Genomic DNA, 17,382 nt, shown 5'->3' with positions numbered 1-17,382 from the left:
GTTCACGAAGGTAGCTCACCACCTTCTCGAGGGTAATTCTGAATGGGAAATAAATGCTGGCCTAGCCAGCGATGGCCACATCCCATGAATGAATTTCTAAAAAATTGCTGACATTACAAAACAAGGTGGGAACGTAAGCTGTGAGCACACATAGAGGCTGAAAAAAGATATAGGTAGGTTAAAAGAGTGAGCAGCAATCTGACAGATATAATGTGGGGAAAGGTGAGGTTATTTACTTAGGTTTGTAGGAATAGAAAGGCAGAAATCTTTTTAAAAGATGTGAAACTTGTAAATGTTGCTGTTCAGAGCGACTTGGGTTACCCGTACAGGAAGTTAGCATGCAGGTACAGCAAGCAATTTGGGAGGCACATGGCAGGAAGTGATTCCTGATCCTTAGCTATGTATATTTATGCATGGTGAGCAATAAGGGATTTGTTAGGGAATACCATTGTTGGGCTGCCATTTTGAGCTGGCTGCCCTAAAGGAGGCCCCATGGCTGCCCCCCCCCCCCCCCCCCCTCTCCCGCATTGTAATTCATCACCCCCACCTCAGCGCTATATAGCCCACCACCCCTGGATTTTCTGGCTTAGTACAGCTGTGACGCGAACTGCCGCCCCCCCCCCCCCACACAGAGACCCCCACGGAGACCCCCCGGAGGCATCAAGATTTGATTGGGATGTTAGGCATTGACTCCCACATGCTACGTGGCCCGCCCACCCATGGGAATCCACTTTGTGTGAAGTGCTCATTTAACCATGATTATTAATTCCCTATTAGCGATAGCCTTCAGCCGCACAGCCAGTGGTCTCGGCAGTCAGTGGGGGTTATGTGTGGTCGCTGGGGCAGATGGACAGGGATAGGGATTGCTCCCGGAACAGGTCCACATGATTCAGGGGTTGGCATAGTAGTGCCATGAGCGGTTGCCCCCCACCGTGCACCTCCCACCCCACGTGGCAGCCCACCCCTGCAGAAGATCCCCCACGCCCAACCGAGCACTGGGGTGTCAAGCTCAACACCCCCGGCCTCATTGCCTGTGAGCAAAGATGGCTACTCACCTCCTTGACTCCTCACAGAAGCCCTTCCGTCAAGTTCATGTTTTTCAAAAGGAGTACTAATCGGCGCTAGCATGACCACTTTCTGGGGAGGCCATTAAATGACAGGAGGCCAAAAGATGTGGGATGGCTCTTGTTAATTGTATGGAAATGGGTCTTAAGCGGTGATAATTGGTTTCTCGCCACGCTACTGCGAGCTCCCGATTTTGCCAATGGGAACGGGCCGGTTGCTTTGCAAACTGTTTGGCGCCTGGCGCGGATCTCGTTTTCGGCCTTTCACTCTAATCACCGGCCTGGTTAGGCTTGACCGAGAACGCAACAAGGCTGGAGAATCGTGGCCTATGTTTCAGGAATGGAGAATTCCACCCATGTTGTCTTGTGTCATTATGAGTGTTTTACTTCCCTTGTTACTAAATGGGATTAGATGAATCTTAAAATATATGTGAAGTGCATTTTATCTGTATTGTGTGTAAGAAGTTTTCTATTAAAATTCGCACACATGGTTAAAACGGAGACACTGTAGCCATTTCTATTGGACAACATTGTACGTTATCATAATACAGCCACTAAAATTCAAAATGTTAGCAAACCTCTCAATTAAACACTTCCACGCATTCTGCTTCAGGCTTCTGATGTATCGCGTGTCCGAGGATCCTCACTGCTTGCCCGACCTCCCAATACTCTCGTGGCCACCATTCGCAATCAGCACCATCAAGATGTCGTACCAATGGGTAAGATGTTGATGATTTTTTGATTTTTAATTTCTTTTCAAGTGTAACATGGCTTTACAAGAAACACTACTGGGGTCCCTAAAGCATGTAATAAAAATTTATTCTGATTTTAAAACGGGTTTCCAAGCATTTCACTAGCCCAATATAACCACATTTCCTCGCCTCAATTTCTTCATTCAATGATGTCATTTGCAGAGTCTGTTTTCTGCCGTTGTAAAAAATACATTGGAGGTTATGATATATTTTTTAAAACTTGAATTTCGGAGGGAACCAGTGTTGTCAAATAAATACTCTGGGGCGGAGGTTGTGAGTGCTGGGGAGTCTGGAAATCTGTGGCCTTTCCACCTCACACTTAACAGTTATATTGGGACCTGCATTTCCTGCTAATTTTTGACCAATCAACAAATGTTAAGCATAATCTTCAATTGAACAAAAATTCTGCAAAAGACAAACCATCTGCTGGTGGTGTTGATAAAGCACAGACCAGCTTCAATACCCAATCTCCACAGGTTAGTTCATTTCAGTATAGCAGCAAGGTTGGCGCTATTCACAAGGTGAAAAGTCATTCAGGACTGGATTCTCCATCGGCGGGATCCTCCACTTCCCTGGCAGTGCACTCATGCCCGTGACAGCGTGGGGGTTCCCGCAATGGGAAACCCCATTGGCCGGCTGCTGGGATGGCGGGGGGGGGGGGGGGGGGGGGGGGGGTTTCCATACCAGAAACTGGTGTGGCGGGATGGAGAATATTTTTTTAAAATAAATTTAGAACACCCAATTCATTTTTTCCAATTAAGGGGCCAGTCCATCTACCTTGCACATCTTTGGGTTGTGGGGGTGAAACCCACGCAGACACGGGGAGAATGTGCAAACTCCACACGGCCAGTGACCCAGAGCCGGGATCGAACATGGGACCTTGTTGCCGTGAGGCAGCAATGCTAACCACTGCGCCACCATGCTGCCCTCCCTGTTTGGGCTCTGATTGCTCTCCATTGATCATTGTGAACTTGGTGAGAGCGTGAGCAGGCCTGGCTGTGATACCCCTCCCGCATTGATGAATCCACTGTCAATACTCTGTTGAGGCATACAAATGAGGAATGGCTTTCCAGCTGAGATGTGGGAGGACTGCGTCAGTACTTGTGGAATTGTGCCCCATCAGGTGTCAGCACCTTCTGGGAAAATAAATTTGAAAAAGAGAGCAAATGCACAAACAGGCCTGGAAAAAGATTGAAATACTCATTTCCTTTTCCTCAATGACAGCATACAATGACAAGATTGTAGCTTTCCTCCGACAGTCAAACATATTCGAAATGCTTCAGGAGCGACAGACCAGCCTTGGCAGGAATCACACGCTCAGGTAAGTGCATTGTTCATCAGCGGATTCTCTTGTGGCATTTTTATTTCACTATGTTGGACTGACATGTTTATGTCAGTTTTGCAAAATACTTGGCTGCATTTATTTCTTGAATGTAAAGTTGCAAGTTTAGTCTGCACCACCATTCAGTTCAAACATGATGGACCAGTGTCTCACCTCCATTTTTCTAAACAGCCAAGGTTTACCTGACTGGCCAAAAGACTGAATTTACTGCTTTTATGGAGCTAAGGGTTTCTTTTTGAGTTTGGTCCTTCAACTTTATCCTCTACTTTGTCAAGGTTATAGTCTCACACTTGATACCATAAAGTAAAGGGTTAACACTAGATACTGAGTGTGTGCATAAGGAGTTATAGAACATAGAACATAGAAAAATACAGCACAGAACAGGCCCTTCGGTCGATGTTGTGCCGAACTTTTGTCCTAGTTTAAGAACAAATTAATGTACACGCCATCATTCTACCGTAATCCATGTACCTATCCAATAGCCACTTGAAGGTCCCTAATGTTTCCGACTCAACTACTTCCACAGGCAGGGCATTCCATCCCCCCACTACTCTCTGGGTAAAGAGCCTACCTCTTGATGTGTTGGGTATGCTGGGTCTGCGAGGACTGCATTTACCATAGCAGTGAGAGAGACAGGCTTCCAACACTTGAAGAAATGCAACTCTATTTTAGTGAACTCTTAATTATTAAACATACTTTAACTCTGGGTTGACACTATGCCAAGTTGACTGGAGACCTGAGGCTAACCTGACCAGACTGTCTTACTACCACATGGTGTGTGTTCTAGTTGTTGCTCAGAGGCTCTGACTGTCTCAGAGGCTGCATCCCAAGAGAGCGTGAAAACTAGTGCCCTCTGGCTTGATAGTGGTCGTATCCTGTCTGGTGATTGGCTGCTGTGTTCTGTGTGTTCATTGGTCATCCTGTGTGTCAATCAATGTTTGTCTGTGCACCATCATATACTTGTGTGTATATTATGACACCTCTGACATCCCCCCTATATCTTCCACCATTCACCTTAAATTTATGTCCCCTTGTAATGGTTTGTTCCACCCAGGGAAAAAGTCTCTGACTGTCTACTCTATCTATTCCCCTGATCATCTTATAAACCTCTATCAAGTCGCCCCTCATCCTTCTCCGTTCTAATGAGAATGCCCCAGTGATATCACTCACTGAGAGAAGACGAGTGTGAAGCAGCTCAGAGAGCAGCACCAGCTATGTCTTGGCCTTATTTAACATTTGTAAATAGCCTGCGTGCAAATAAATATTTTTGAACATAAAAACATTGGGCTGGATTCTCCACTATCGGGATTCTCCATTGTGCCGGCAGTGTGCCCACGCCCAGGGATTTCCGACCGCGTGGGGCTGCCCACAATGGGAAACCCCATTGGCCGACTGGCGGGACAGAGAATCCCGCTGCCGGTGCCCGCAATGTTAAATAAGAGTATTAAGAAATATGGAATAAAAACAGATAAATGGAGGTGAGACACTGGTCCACCATGTTTGAACTGAATGGTGGTGCAGACTAAACTTGCAACTTTACATTCGACAAATAAATGCTAATCTCCTAGCACCTTGTAAATGACCGAGTGCACACCACATAATTTGATGTTCGCTACATTTGGGGGGGGGTGGCGGTCAAGCCCATGATATTTTGATGTTGCTCTCAATTAAACCAAACTATATTAGCTGCATCAAAACTCAATGATCTCAGATATTAACTGAATGGCAGTTTCAGCTCAGGGAGTTGTAAAGAATTGAGTCACAATGCACTAAATATTGAAGAAACAAACCACCAGCAGGAAAATGAAGGGAGACGATGGGCGGGATTCTACGGTCGGCGACGTCAAAACCGCGTTCACCGATCAGCCGGAGAATCCATGTTCTGTGGCAAACTCGGGGGTGGCGCTGCTTTTGCGATGGCCCGCTCCCTCAAACGGACATCACCTGAGGCCCTCCCCTGATGGTCCACCCCCGATGGGCTGAGTTCCTGACAGCACGGAACACTTACCCTACTTTTTTTCACGGACTGTGCCCAGTGCCGCCACAATCGGGGGGGGTTATTTGGCGGGGGCTGCGTGCACTGCTGTGGGTGTGGTCCGGGCACGGCGAGCCTGGTCAAAAGGGCGCAGTTTTTGGCAGGCCAGGTCCACACATGGCTGGCGCCATATTGCATTGCACAGCATATTGCACCATCATGTGCATGTGCGATCACGGACCCGGCAATTCTCCGGCCGTATCCGTAGGTAAAGCCGGGAGCTTTACGCTGCATGCCTGCTAGCTCCCCACCAGATAGAGGATCGTTGCAGCTTTTGCGCCGTTTTCTTCGGGTCTAAAACACCACTGTTCCCACGCCAGTGTCAGCACATAGTCTTCAAATCAGAGAATACAGCCCTAAGTGCTCGGAATAAAAGGAATGCTTTCAAAAAGCGGGCATTGCCTAAGCTGGGAGAGGATGATTTATCTGGTATTCCGAGCCCAGAAAGGAACCTGTGTTTCATTTGAATGCTGCTGTTTTAATGCACTGACTGGCAGCATTATCCAGCAATACTGTTGCACTGATTATCTCCAGATTCTAACAAACACTGCCTGAATCCACATCCACATGCTGTATCCATTTTATATAGAGCACTCTCAAGAGATGAATTATATCTATTCTGACCATCACAGGATCACGTTCCTGTCATTTGTTTTTAGTTTGAAATGAACAAAAGGCCCTGAGGTCTGCAGCTCTGAATTTGTTTGAAAAATCATTTTGTTGCTTCACCTCTTCATTGGTTGAGGCATTTGACTGAAGAATTAACAAAGCTGATTTCTGCACACTCTCCACCCCCCCCTACCCCGCCATACTCCTCGAGCAACACAACATGTGGAAAACATGTGGAATTCTATCCTTCTATCAGTTAGTGCAGGATGGTCTTTGCCCTCCCTGGTAGCCACATAGCACTTGTGATTGTAAGACGTGGAATGCTCACGATATCAAATTATTTTTCTAGTTTTAAACATGATTAGTTTTCTTATTTTAAAAAAAATACTGCATCCTGTTTAGTTTTGATAATCACGTCCTCTGACAAAGAAACATATAAAATAAGAGCAGGAGGAGGCCATTTGACCCTTCGATCCTGCTCTGCATTCATCCAACTGATCCCACTTTCCCCCATATCCTTTGAAACCCTTTGTCCCAAGTGCGATATCTAACTGCTTCATGAAAACATGTAGGGTGGGATTTTCTGTGCAACCCGCCGCGTGTTTTTCGGTAGCGGAGGCAGCTCGTCAGCAGGATCTTCTGGTCCTCCCGTTGTCAATAGGATTTCCCATTAAATGCACCCCTTGTCGCCGGGAAACCCAAGATGGGCATGTGTGGTCGGTGGGACCAGAATATCCCGCTGGCGTGAACAGCCGGTAAATTCCGCCCCTGATATTTTGGATTCAACTACTTTCTGTGGTAACGAATTCCACAGGCTAACCACTCTCTGGGTGAAGACATTTCTCCTCACCTCTGTCCTAAGTGGTCTACCCCATATTCTCAGACTATGACCCCTGGTTCTGGACACACCCACCATCGGGAACATGCTATCTGCATCTACCCGGTCTAGCCCAGTTAGAATTTCATAGGTTTCAAGAGATCTCCCCTCATTCTTCTGAACTCCAGCGAATACAATCCTAACCAACTCAATCTCTTTTTAAAAACATTTTCCAAATAAGGGGAATTTAGCGTGGCCAGTCCACCTACCCTGCACAGTGTTGGGCTGTGGGGTGAGACCCACGCAGACGCGGGAAGAATGTGCAAACTCCACACAGACAGTGACCCGGGGCTGGGTTTGAACCCGAGTCCTTGGCGCCATGATGCAGCAGTGCTAACCACTGTGCCACCATGCCGCCCTGGCTGACTCAATCCCTCCTCATATGTCAGTCCCACCATCCCAGAAATCAGCCTGGTGAACCTTCTCTGCACTCCTTCCATAGCAAGAACATCCTTCTTCAGATAAGGAGACCAAAAATTCACACACTATTCCAGGTGTAGCCTCACCAAGTGCCTGTATAATTGCAGCAAGACATCCCTGCTCCTGTACTTGAATTGTCTCGCTATGAAGGCCAACATACCATTTGCCTTCTTTACCGCCTGCTGGTGTACGAGGACACCCAGGTCTCGTTGCACATTCCCCTCTCCTAATTTAAAGCCATTCAGATAATAATCTGCCTTCCCATTTGTGCTACCAAAGTGACTAAATTTATGAGAGCCATGACGTAGAAACTACAAATTCGAAGAATTTTAAATTAGAGCAATTAAATCTATTTTCTGTTCCATAATTCACACAATGGCTCAACAAGTTAATATGTCACTAGCTCTGGGACTTAATAGTACAGACGAGAAAGGACCCAGATGCAATCCCTGGATTGTAGATACTGATTGGTGCAACTAAGAAGGACCCAGATTCAATCACTGCAATGTGATACTGAGTGATACAGACTAGGAAGGACCTTAATCTAACCCATGGGAAATGCTGAGTGTAATAATATGTATATATGTAGACAATTAAAGGGTTAATTATTACATCTCAGTGTAACACAACCACTAGAGGGCACCACTAATTCCCAGTATAAATATAAGAACTCAGGGAATCTTGGGTACTCTAGTCAGTTGAGTGTAAGGAGAGAGAGAGATAGATCACAGCATAGTTAAGATGAGATAGAAGCAACCAGTATAGTTTAATTATTTATTACTTAAACATAGATTACTTAATTAATAGTTATAGTTCTGTGGAGTCTGCAAACTCATTATTAAATCAATCGTTATTCAATAAATCAATATTGCTTTAAGTTAGAGATTCTGGTTTCTTTATAATCATACCATCAGACCATTCTGGATTACGAAGCAAAGAGTAGCGATATATTACCAAAGAGCAATATAACATGGTACCAGGTATTGGCTACAGAAACTAGCTAGTATAATTTAGTAAGATTAGAAAAAAGAAAAAACTAAGAAGCTATTTGACTTGCGAAGCACCAACATGTGACTGCAGAACTTCAATGGGTCCAGGATCGATGGACAAAGCTGAAGCTCCACGACATGTAAGGATCAATGGCAACCTAACTGCCGTGTGTTCAAGCAGCAGTTCCAAATTTATTTAGAAGTTTACAATTTGAATTATGCTACAGATGCACATAAAATTGCTCTCCCACTAACTATGGCTGGTCCACATGCCATTGAGATCTATAATTCTTTCCAATACATGGCGGATCAAGATAAAATAAAGTTTGAAGTAATTCTTGCAAAATTTGATAATCATTATCAAATCCAAACTAATGAAACATTTGGATGTTTTATTTTTAAGAAGAGATTGAAAAACAAGAGTGAATCAATTGACTGCTTTGTTACTGACCTTAGACTGCTAGCACAATCCTACATTACAATGTCTCCGCACTGAATGATTCCATGATTTGAGACCAAGTAGTCTTTGGCATAACTGATGAAAAGTTCAGAGAAAGGTTGCTCGGGCAAAGGGATCTAATGTTTGAAAATGTGATTGCAATGTGTCGTGTTCAACAGCAATCGAAAAATCAATACCAAGAATTTTTTTTTTCGTGAAAAGGGTGCAAAAACTAACCACGAGCTAGTGTGTGTTAATGCACTATCGCAGATGAATAAGATGCACATTCAGATGGCAGCCATCTTGCAAGCATGCATTCTTACACTGCACATGCGCACTTCGTCAAAAGATGCAAGACGGACGAAAGCCGATCTGCGCATGCGCGAAGAAGTGTCGTGCGTGATGACATCTACGTCATGATGTGTGGAAGATGTGGAACCTCCCACGTTCAAAAAAATTGCCCTGCCAGAGGAAAACAATGCTCACAAAACGCATTTTGCTGCTCAGTGCAGATCCACACTCACATTTCAATCTGCAAAGTCAGCTTCAAGACAGATTAATGTAAGAAGCGTAGAATCTAACATATAAGATTTTGAACAAAATATTTCAAAGGATACAGATGTTTACTCTTTGGAAAACACTTTTTTGTTGGAACCATAAAAAATTTGATAACACCACTGAAGTAACATCACCTCTTAAATCAGTCAACTCCATTAATTCGGAGAATGTATTATCATAGATTATCATAAAATGTACAGTGCAGAAGGAGGCCATTCGGCCCATCGAGTCTGCACCGGCTCTTGGAAAGAGCATCCTACCCAAGGTCAACACCTCCACCCTATCCCCATAACCCAGTAACCCCACCCAACACTAAGGGCAGTTTTGGACACTAAGTGCAATTTATCATGGCCAATCCACCCAACCTGCACATCTTTGGACTGTGAGAGGAAACCGGAGCACCCGGAGGAAACCCACGCACACACGGGGAGGATATGCAGACTCTGCACAGACAGTGACCCAAGCCGGAATCGAACCTGGGACCCTGGAGCTGTGAAGCAGTTGTGCTATCCACAATGCTACCGTGCTGCTCCCAATACCGTATTGAAAGTAAACAACTGTCCAATCAAATTTAAGTTGGATACAGACGCTTCTGCCAATTTGCTTACAAAGCCTGATCTCACAAAGCTTAAGCAAACCCCTAAAATACATCCATCATCCTGTAGATTAAAAGACTACAATGACAATTCAATCTCATCAATTGGAGCATGCTATTTGATAGTTTCCAACAATGATATAGTGACTTCACTAAAATTCGAGGCTGTCAAGTCAGATAAATCATCACTTTTAGGTGCGCAAGCCTGCAAGGATTTACACCTAATACAGCGAATTTATACTGCAACTTCGTCTCAACCCATACTGCATGATATATAAGGTATACACTGAACCAATATCCAGATATCTTTGAAGGCATGAGTACTCTTCCATTCAAGTACACAATCATGTTAAGGACGGTTGCCAAACCTGTGGTCCACCCTCCGAAGAGAATTCCTGCTCTACTCAGAGAAAACTTGAATTAGAAAGGCTGCAACCACAAGGAATAATTTCAAGAATCACTGGGTCAGTTTGATGGTTTGTGTGAAGAAACCTTCTGGTGATCTGAGTATATGTATAGACCCCAAGGATCTCAACATGAATATCATGAGGGAACACCATCCTTTTCCAAAAAGAGAGGAAATCACTAGTGAGATGACTAATGTACGCATCTTTACCAAATTAGATGCATCGCAAGGTTTCTGGCAAATGCAATTGGATGAATCAAGTAGAAAGTTATGCACTTTCAACACGCCTTTTGGCAGGTTCTGCTTTCACAGAATGTCATTCGGGATAATCTCTGCACCTGACATCTTCCACCGCATTATGGAACGGATGACCGAGGGCATCGAAGGTGTTTGTTTCTACGTCGACGACATTATCATATGGTCATCAACAAAGGAAGAACATATCTCAAGACTACAAAAAGTTTTTCAATGAATACACGAGTATGGTCTGAAGCTGAATCAATCCAAGTGTAGTAGTTTCGGCATTTCCACGCTCAAGTTCCTTGGAGACAGATTTCCGAACATGGTGTGAGGCCTGACACTGACAAGATTGCAGCCATTCAAAGAATGAAGGTTGAAGAGAGCAAAAAGGCAGTTCTACATTTTCTAGGTGTTGTAAATTGTGGGGGCAAATTTATTCCTAACCTACCAACAAGAATGGCAGCTCTTTAGAAATTTGATAAAAAAGTCAACCACATTCAAATGGTCAACTGATCATCAAAAGGAATGGCTTGATTTAAAATCTCAATTTACAACTTTACAATTTACTCGCCTATCATTTTTCGATCTGAACAGAGAGATGAAAATTTCGACTGATGCAAGTCAGGACGGAATAGGAGCAGTACTGTTTCAAAAGGACGACAACTCATCTTGGGTACCTGTTGCATATGCATCCAGAGCAATGATACCAACAGAACGTTAGTATGCACAGATTGAAAAAGAGTGTCTTGGACTACTAACAGGCATATTAAAGTTCCATGACTATGTCTATGGACTTCCTACCTTCACTGTAGAAACGGTCACAGACCACTGGTGCATATCATTCAGAAGGATCTCAATGACATGACTCCGAGACTCCAGAGAATTTTGATGAAGCTCAGAAGATACGACTTCAACCTCATCTGTACACCTGGAAAAGACCTGATAATTGCAGATGCATTATCACGCTCAATCACTTCAGAAAGTGAACCTTTTGTGTTCATACAGCATGTAAAATCTCAAGTACAGCTGTGTGCTGTAAAATCTTCCAGCCTCGGATGTGAAGATCAACCTCATCCGAGAAGAGACAAAGAAGATGCTATGCTGCAACGCGTCATACACCATATCAACAATGGGTGGCTGAGAGGGCATTGTTCGAAATTCAGAAATGTTCAAGAAGATTTGACAATGATGGACGGATTGTTGCTTCGACTCAACCAGATAGTCATACCACAGTCTCTCCGACCCATGATTCTCAGCCAAATTCATGAAGGTCACCTTGGCATTGGAAAATGCAAGAGAAGGGTGAGACAAGCTATATGCTGGCCAGGTATCAATCAGGGCATCACTGATAGGGTACTTGGATGTGAAACGTGTCAGAAGTTTCAACCTGCGCAATGCAAAGATAAACTACAGCAACATACGTTGGAAACATCCCAATGGGCCAAAGTTGGTGTAGATCTATTTCACTCCAATGGTCGTGATTATGTTCTGATAATCGATTACTACTCGAATCATCCAGAAGTCATGAAGTTACCAGATCTGACATCCAGATCTGTCATCAAAGCAAGTAAAGAAACTTTCGCCATGGAATACCTACCACTGTGATGTCAGACGATGGATCGTGTTTCAACAGCAATGACTGGGCTGAGTTTTCACCACTTTACAATTTTGCTCATATCACGTCAAGTCCACATCACCCACAGTCGAATGGGAAAGTAGAAAAAGGAGTATACATAATCAAACAACTTCTAAACAACGCTTTGAATTCTTCATCAGACATCAATCTAGTGCAACTATCATACAGAGTGACTCCTCTTTCAACTGGACCATCGCCTGCACAGATGTTAATGAACAGAGATTTGAGAACAACTCTACCATCAATACCTCTTCCAAATCCAGATCATCTGCCTGTGATATGAAAAATGGAACAGCAGCGTGAACAACAGAGAATGTACTATGATCAGCATAGAACCACTCTGGACTCATTGCTTCCGATGATACCGTCAGGATCAAGGTACCTGATGGAGGTTGTTCCTGCAAGAGTCATAACACAAGCAGCACCATGTTCTTACATAGTTCAGACAGCTGACGGAAACATACTTGGACAAAATCGGCGAGCACTTCCAAACTTTAAGCTACACACTAAAATAATTCCAGACTTACAACTTCATGAAAGTATTTTCCATGATACTTGAACTAATACTCAAGTTTGTGATGACACACAAAGATCTGTAAAAACTTCTACGTCACCTCCGCGTGTATTAAGAAGATCTAGGACAACAAGAAAACCTAATAGACTGAATTTGTAAATACTTTACAGTAAACATTGTGATTGTTACTCAATTTTGCTATGTACAAAGATATACATATCATGTATTGTGGTAATATTTTTTTTTCAACACATAGAAATGTAAAAAAAAGGGGGATGTAATGATATGTATATATGTAGACAAGTAAAAGGTTAATTATTACATCTCAGTATAACATAACCATCACAGTGCACTACTAGTTCCCAGTATAAATATAAGGGGCGCGATTCTCTGACCCCACCGCCGGGCCAGTGAATTGGCGGGGGGGGGGGGGCGCGAACCGCGCCATGACGCTGAGACGCCATTCTCCCGGTCGTGAAAAAATGGGCGGGTGTGCATGGCAGCGGACCGCACGGAGAATCGCCACAAATGGTCTTAACGGCGATCCTCCGGCGGCGCCGCGATTCTCCGGCCTGGATGGGCCAAGCGGCCGTCCGAAAAAATCCGAGTTCCGCCGGCGCCGTTCTAACATGCTCTGGGCCAGCGGGACCTCAGGGTTGAAGGGTCCGGGGAAAGCCTGTGGGTGGGGGGGAGGGGAGCTCCAACCTCGGGGAGGGCCTCCGTAGTGGCCTGGCCCAATCAGGACCCATCAATCGGCGGGCTGGCCTCTCTGGCTGCGGACCACTTTTCTTCCGCGCCGGCTCCTTTAGCCTTGCACCATTAGGCATCGGGACCGGCGCGGGGATGATGGCCAGTGCGCATGCACTAGTTAGCGCCGGCCCAACTGCACATGCGCGGACCCCGCGGCGCCGGGTCGATGCCTGGAGCGCCATGTGCTGGCTCACCCAGGACCCGAGAATCGGGTCTCGGAACCTGCGCCAGAGTAAAGTACTCCCGTTTTGGTGCCAGCGCCGGCACTCTGGTGCCAGACCGGCGAATCGCGGCCGAGAATTCGGGGAATCTTGGGTACTCCAGTCAGTTGAGTGTAAGCACAGCGAGAGATAGATCACAGCATAGTTAAGATTAGATAGAATCAGCACGTGCAGTTTATTTAGTTATTACTTAAACATAGATTACTTTATTAATAGTTATAGATCTGTGGAATATGCAAACTCAATATTAATCAATTGTAATTCAATAAATCAGTTTTGCTTTAAGTTAGAGATTGATGGTTTCTTTATAATCACACCATCAGACCATTCTGGATTACGAAGCAAATAGTAACGATATATTACCAAGAGTAATATAACACTGAGTAAACTTAAGCAACCATAGGTGCTACAGTTAGTCTCACTATGCTGGCTAAGAAGTGAAGAATGAAGGAACATTCCCACACTTTATTCCCACCCCATGAGTCCTGTGGGAGAGTGTCTGTCTGTATGGGTCTTCTATAAGTATATGATCCTCCCCGGACAAGCGCCGGAATGTGGTGACTAGGGGCTTTTCACAGTAACTTCATTGAAGCCTACTCGTGACAAAAAGCGATTTTCATTTCATTTCATTTATTTTCAACTCAGGTGGTACGGGCGCCAAGGATGAATAAACATTCAACATTAGAATGAAGTATAGGCACTTGGGAGTGGGAAAGAGGAATAGGTTGCTGCTGTGGATCTGTACTCCAGCATGGGTTAACATCTTCGATAGAGCAGGACCTGGGGGGGGGGGGGGGTTGTTATTTTTATTAAAAAGTCAAATGGACTTCCGGTGGCGGCTATGAAGGAGTAAGTCGCACATTTGGTGGCTCCCGCTCGGGTCGTACTTTTGGACCTTTTCCCCCAATTTTTTTACTGGACTTGATTTGAAAAATCGATGATAGTGGCAATTGTGTACTGGATTCCCACATCGGTGCTTGGAGAGGAGGACTAGGAGTGTTCGTAAAGGCAGAAACAGAAAGGCAGAGAAGGCTTGGGCTGAAGCTGCAGTGGGAGAAAACATGGCGGAGAACCGGATCTCTGGCTTGTCAATGGAGCAGCTGATGCAAGTTATCCAGAAGGGCTTCGCCAAGCAGAAGCAGGACTGTTTGGACCCGATTAAAGAGTCAATTGCGCGGCTGGAGCTTAGATTGGATGCCCAAGATCGGGCGATCCAGAAAGTAGAGAAGGCGCTGGCTGAGCAGGAGGAACATCAAACTGCGGTGGAGTTGGAGGTGGGGATGCTGAGAGACCAGCAGAAAAGGCTCCTGGAAAAGGTGGAGGACCTAGAGAATAGATCCTGCCGGCAGAACTTGTGAATCGTTGGGCTTTCGGAGGGGTCCGAAGGAGCAGGCGCTGGGGCATACATAGTGGACATGTTTGAGAAGCTGCTGGGGGATGGGGTATTCCCCCGACCCTTGGAGGTGGACAGGGCTCACAGAGCTCTCGCAAGGAGTCCGCGAATGGGAGACCCCCTGAGGGCAATGGTGGTGAGATTCCACAGGTATTTGGATAAGGAGCGCATTCTACAGTGAGCCAAGCAGACATGGAGCCGTAAATGGGTGTTTCAGTGTCTCCCCATCTTTATTCCGCGGTCCTTTTTTAAACGGGTCAACAAAGTGGTCACTGGCATTGTATGGGCGGTCAAGATCCTGCAAGTAAAGAAGGGGATGCTTAAGCAGAGCTGAGGGGAGGGAGGGCTGGCACTGCCAAAATTCAATAACAACTATTGGGCAGCAAATATAGCCATGATCAGGAAGTGGTGGGGGGAGGGTCGACATGGGAACATATGGAGGCGGCTTCAGGTAAAGGAACCAGCTTAGGGGCATTGATAATGGCGCTTCTGCCATTCCCACTGGCATGGTACTCCACCAGCCCCGTGGTGGTGGCAGACCTGAAAGTCTGGGGCAATGGAGATGACATGTGGGAGCAGAGGGAGCATTGCTTTGGTCTCCAATCTGTAACAATCACCAGTTTGCCCCGGGAAGGACGGAAGGGGGTTTCGGAGATGGCAGAGAGCAGGGACTGAGAGGATGGGGGATATGTTTATAGAGGGGAGCTTTCCTAGCTTGAGGGTTCTGGAGTAGAAGTTTGGATTGGCGAAGGGAAACAAATTCAGGTACCTGCAGGTGCGGGACTTCCTATGTAGGCAGGTTTCAACCTTCCGGCTCTTTCCACCAAGGGGGATTCAGGACAGGGTAGTTTCCAGAGTGTGGGTGGGAGAAGGGAGCGTCTCTGACATTTACAAGGAACTTATGGGGTCGGAGGAGACGCAGACCGAGGAGCTGAAGTGCAAGTGGGAGGAGGAGTTGGGAGGAGAGATAGAGGATGGTCTATGGGCGGACAGTTGAGTCGAGTCAACGCGTCCACAACATGTGCCAGGCTCAGCCTGATACAATTCAAGGCCATTCACCAGGCTCACATGACAGTGGCCTGGATGAGCAGGTTCTTTGAGGTAGAAGATAAGTGTGCAAAGTGTGCGGGAGGGTCCGCGAACCATGGCCACATGTTCTGGACATGCCCAAAGCTTAGGGGATTCTGGCAGGGGTTTGCAGATGTCATGTCCACGGTGTTAAAAACAAGGGTGACAACGAGTCCAGAGGTGGCGATTTCGGGATGTCGGAAGATCCGGGAATCCAGGAGGAGAAAGAGGCAGATGTTCTGGAGACGGATATTATTAGCTTGGAGGGACTCAAAGCCCCTGAAGTTGGAGACCTGGCTATCTGACATGGCTAGCTTTCTCTGCTTGGAGAAAATCAAGTTCGCCTTGAGAGGGTCAATGTTAGGGTTCGCCCGGAGGTGGCAGCCGTTCGTCGACTTCTTTGCCGAAAATTAATCGTCAACAGAAGGCGGGGGGGGGGGGGGGGTTTAGCTTAGCTTAGAGTTGGGGGTAAATGAAGGTGGGACCTGTAAGGAAGGAAGATGGCTTTTGCACTATGTTTATAGATGCATGTACATTGTTTATTTTGTTGTTGTAAAACCAAACAATACCTCAATAAAATGTTTATTTTTAAAAAAATGTCAAATGGAGTAAAATATAAAATAATGAACATAGGGGGTGATTCTCCAAAATGGAGATGAAGTGTTTGCGCCGTCGTGAACGCTGTCGCGTTTCACGATTGGCGCAAAGAGGGCACGGGGACTGATTCTGTCCCCCACAGGGGGCCAGCACGCGCTGGAGCGATTCACGCCGTTCCAGCCTCCCTTCCCGGCGCCAAATGGGCGGCACGCCAACCCACGCATGCGCAGTTGGGCCGCGCCAACCTGCGCACGCACGGGGGACTTCTTCAGCGCGCCGGCCCCAACGCAACATGGCGTGGGGATTCAGAGGCCGGCCGCACAACAAAGTAGGCCCGAGGTGGGAGAGGCCAGCCCGCCGATTGGTGGGTCACGATCGCGGGACAGACCCCATCGGAGGCCCCCTCCCCCCGGTAAAGGAGCTCTTTTCCCCGCCCCGTAGGCCGGCCCCCGACCCTTCGAGCAGAGTTCCCGCCGGCAGTGACCAGGGTGAACGGCGACGCCGGGACTCTGTCATATCCGCGCAGCCACTCGGTCCCGCCGATTCCAGCGGCCCGCGGCCGGCGCCGCGTCAAACGCACCGGCGCAACTGCCGCTGATTCTCCGCCCCTCGGAAAATCGCGCGCCGGCGTTGGGGCATCGTGGCGTGGTTGCGGCGATCCTCTGGCCCGGCACGGGGCTCGGAGAATCTCCCCCATAGTTTTCTGGTAACCAGAGACTTTTAACAAAAATATAAAGCTGAACTATTACTGTTTCAGATAGTAGCAAACAAACGATTGATATGTTTGTATGATATTTCTCTGCCCAGAATTGTAACAGAGGTGTAAAAACATTTATGAATCTGTGATTTATTTGTTAGACTTATTTTCCTCATTGCT

The 17,382-nt window shown here is 46.3% G+C and overlaps 1 protein-coding gene and 1 long non-coding RNA gene across 2 annotated transcripts in view; one reads left to right on the top strand and one right to left on the bottom strand.

Moving 5' to 3' along the window:
- The window catches only part of LOC119966320 (E3 ubiquitin-protein ligase HECW1-like), a 664,661-nt gene that overhangs the window by 476,440 nt on the left and 170,839 nt on the right, over window positions 1-17,382 (top strand). The window contains 2 exon segments of the mRNA XM_038797802.1: window positions 1,678-1,783; window positions 3,041-3,137. Of these exon segments, the coding sequence (XP_038653730.1) occupies window positions 1,678-1,783; window positions 3,041-3,137 (203 nt within the window).
- Window positions 1-17,382, bottom strand: part of LOC119966324 — a 182,506-nt gene that overhangs the window by 108,147 nt on the left and 56,977 nt on the right. The window lies entirely within an intron of this gene.

Source organism: Scyliorhinus canicula, chromosome 5 (assembly GCF_902713615.1).
Source record: "Scyliorhinus canicula chromosome 5, sScyCan1.1, whole genome shotgun sequence".
NCBI classification, from domain to species: Eukaryota; Metazoa; Chordata; class Chondrichthyes; order Carcharhiniformes; family Scyliorhinidae; genus Scyliorhinus; species Scyliorhinus canicula.
This window is presented reverse-complemented; position numbering and strand designations above follow the sequence as displayed.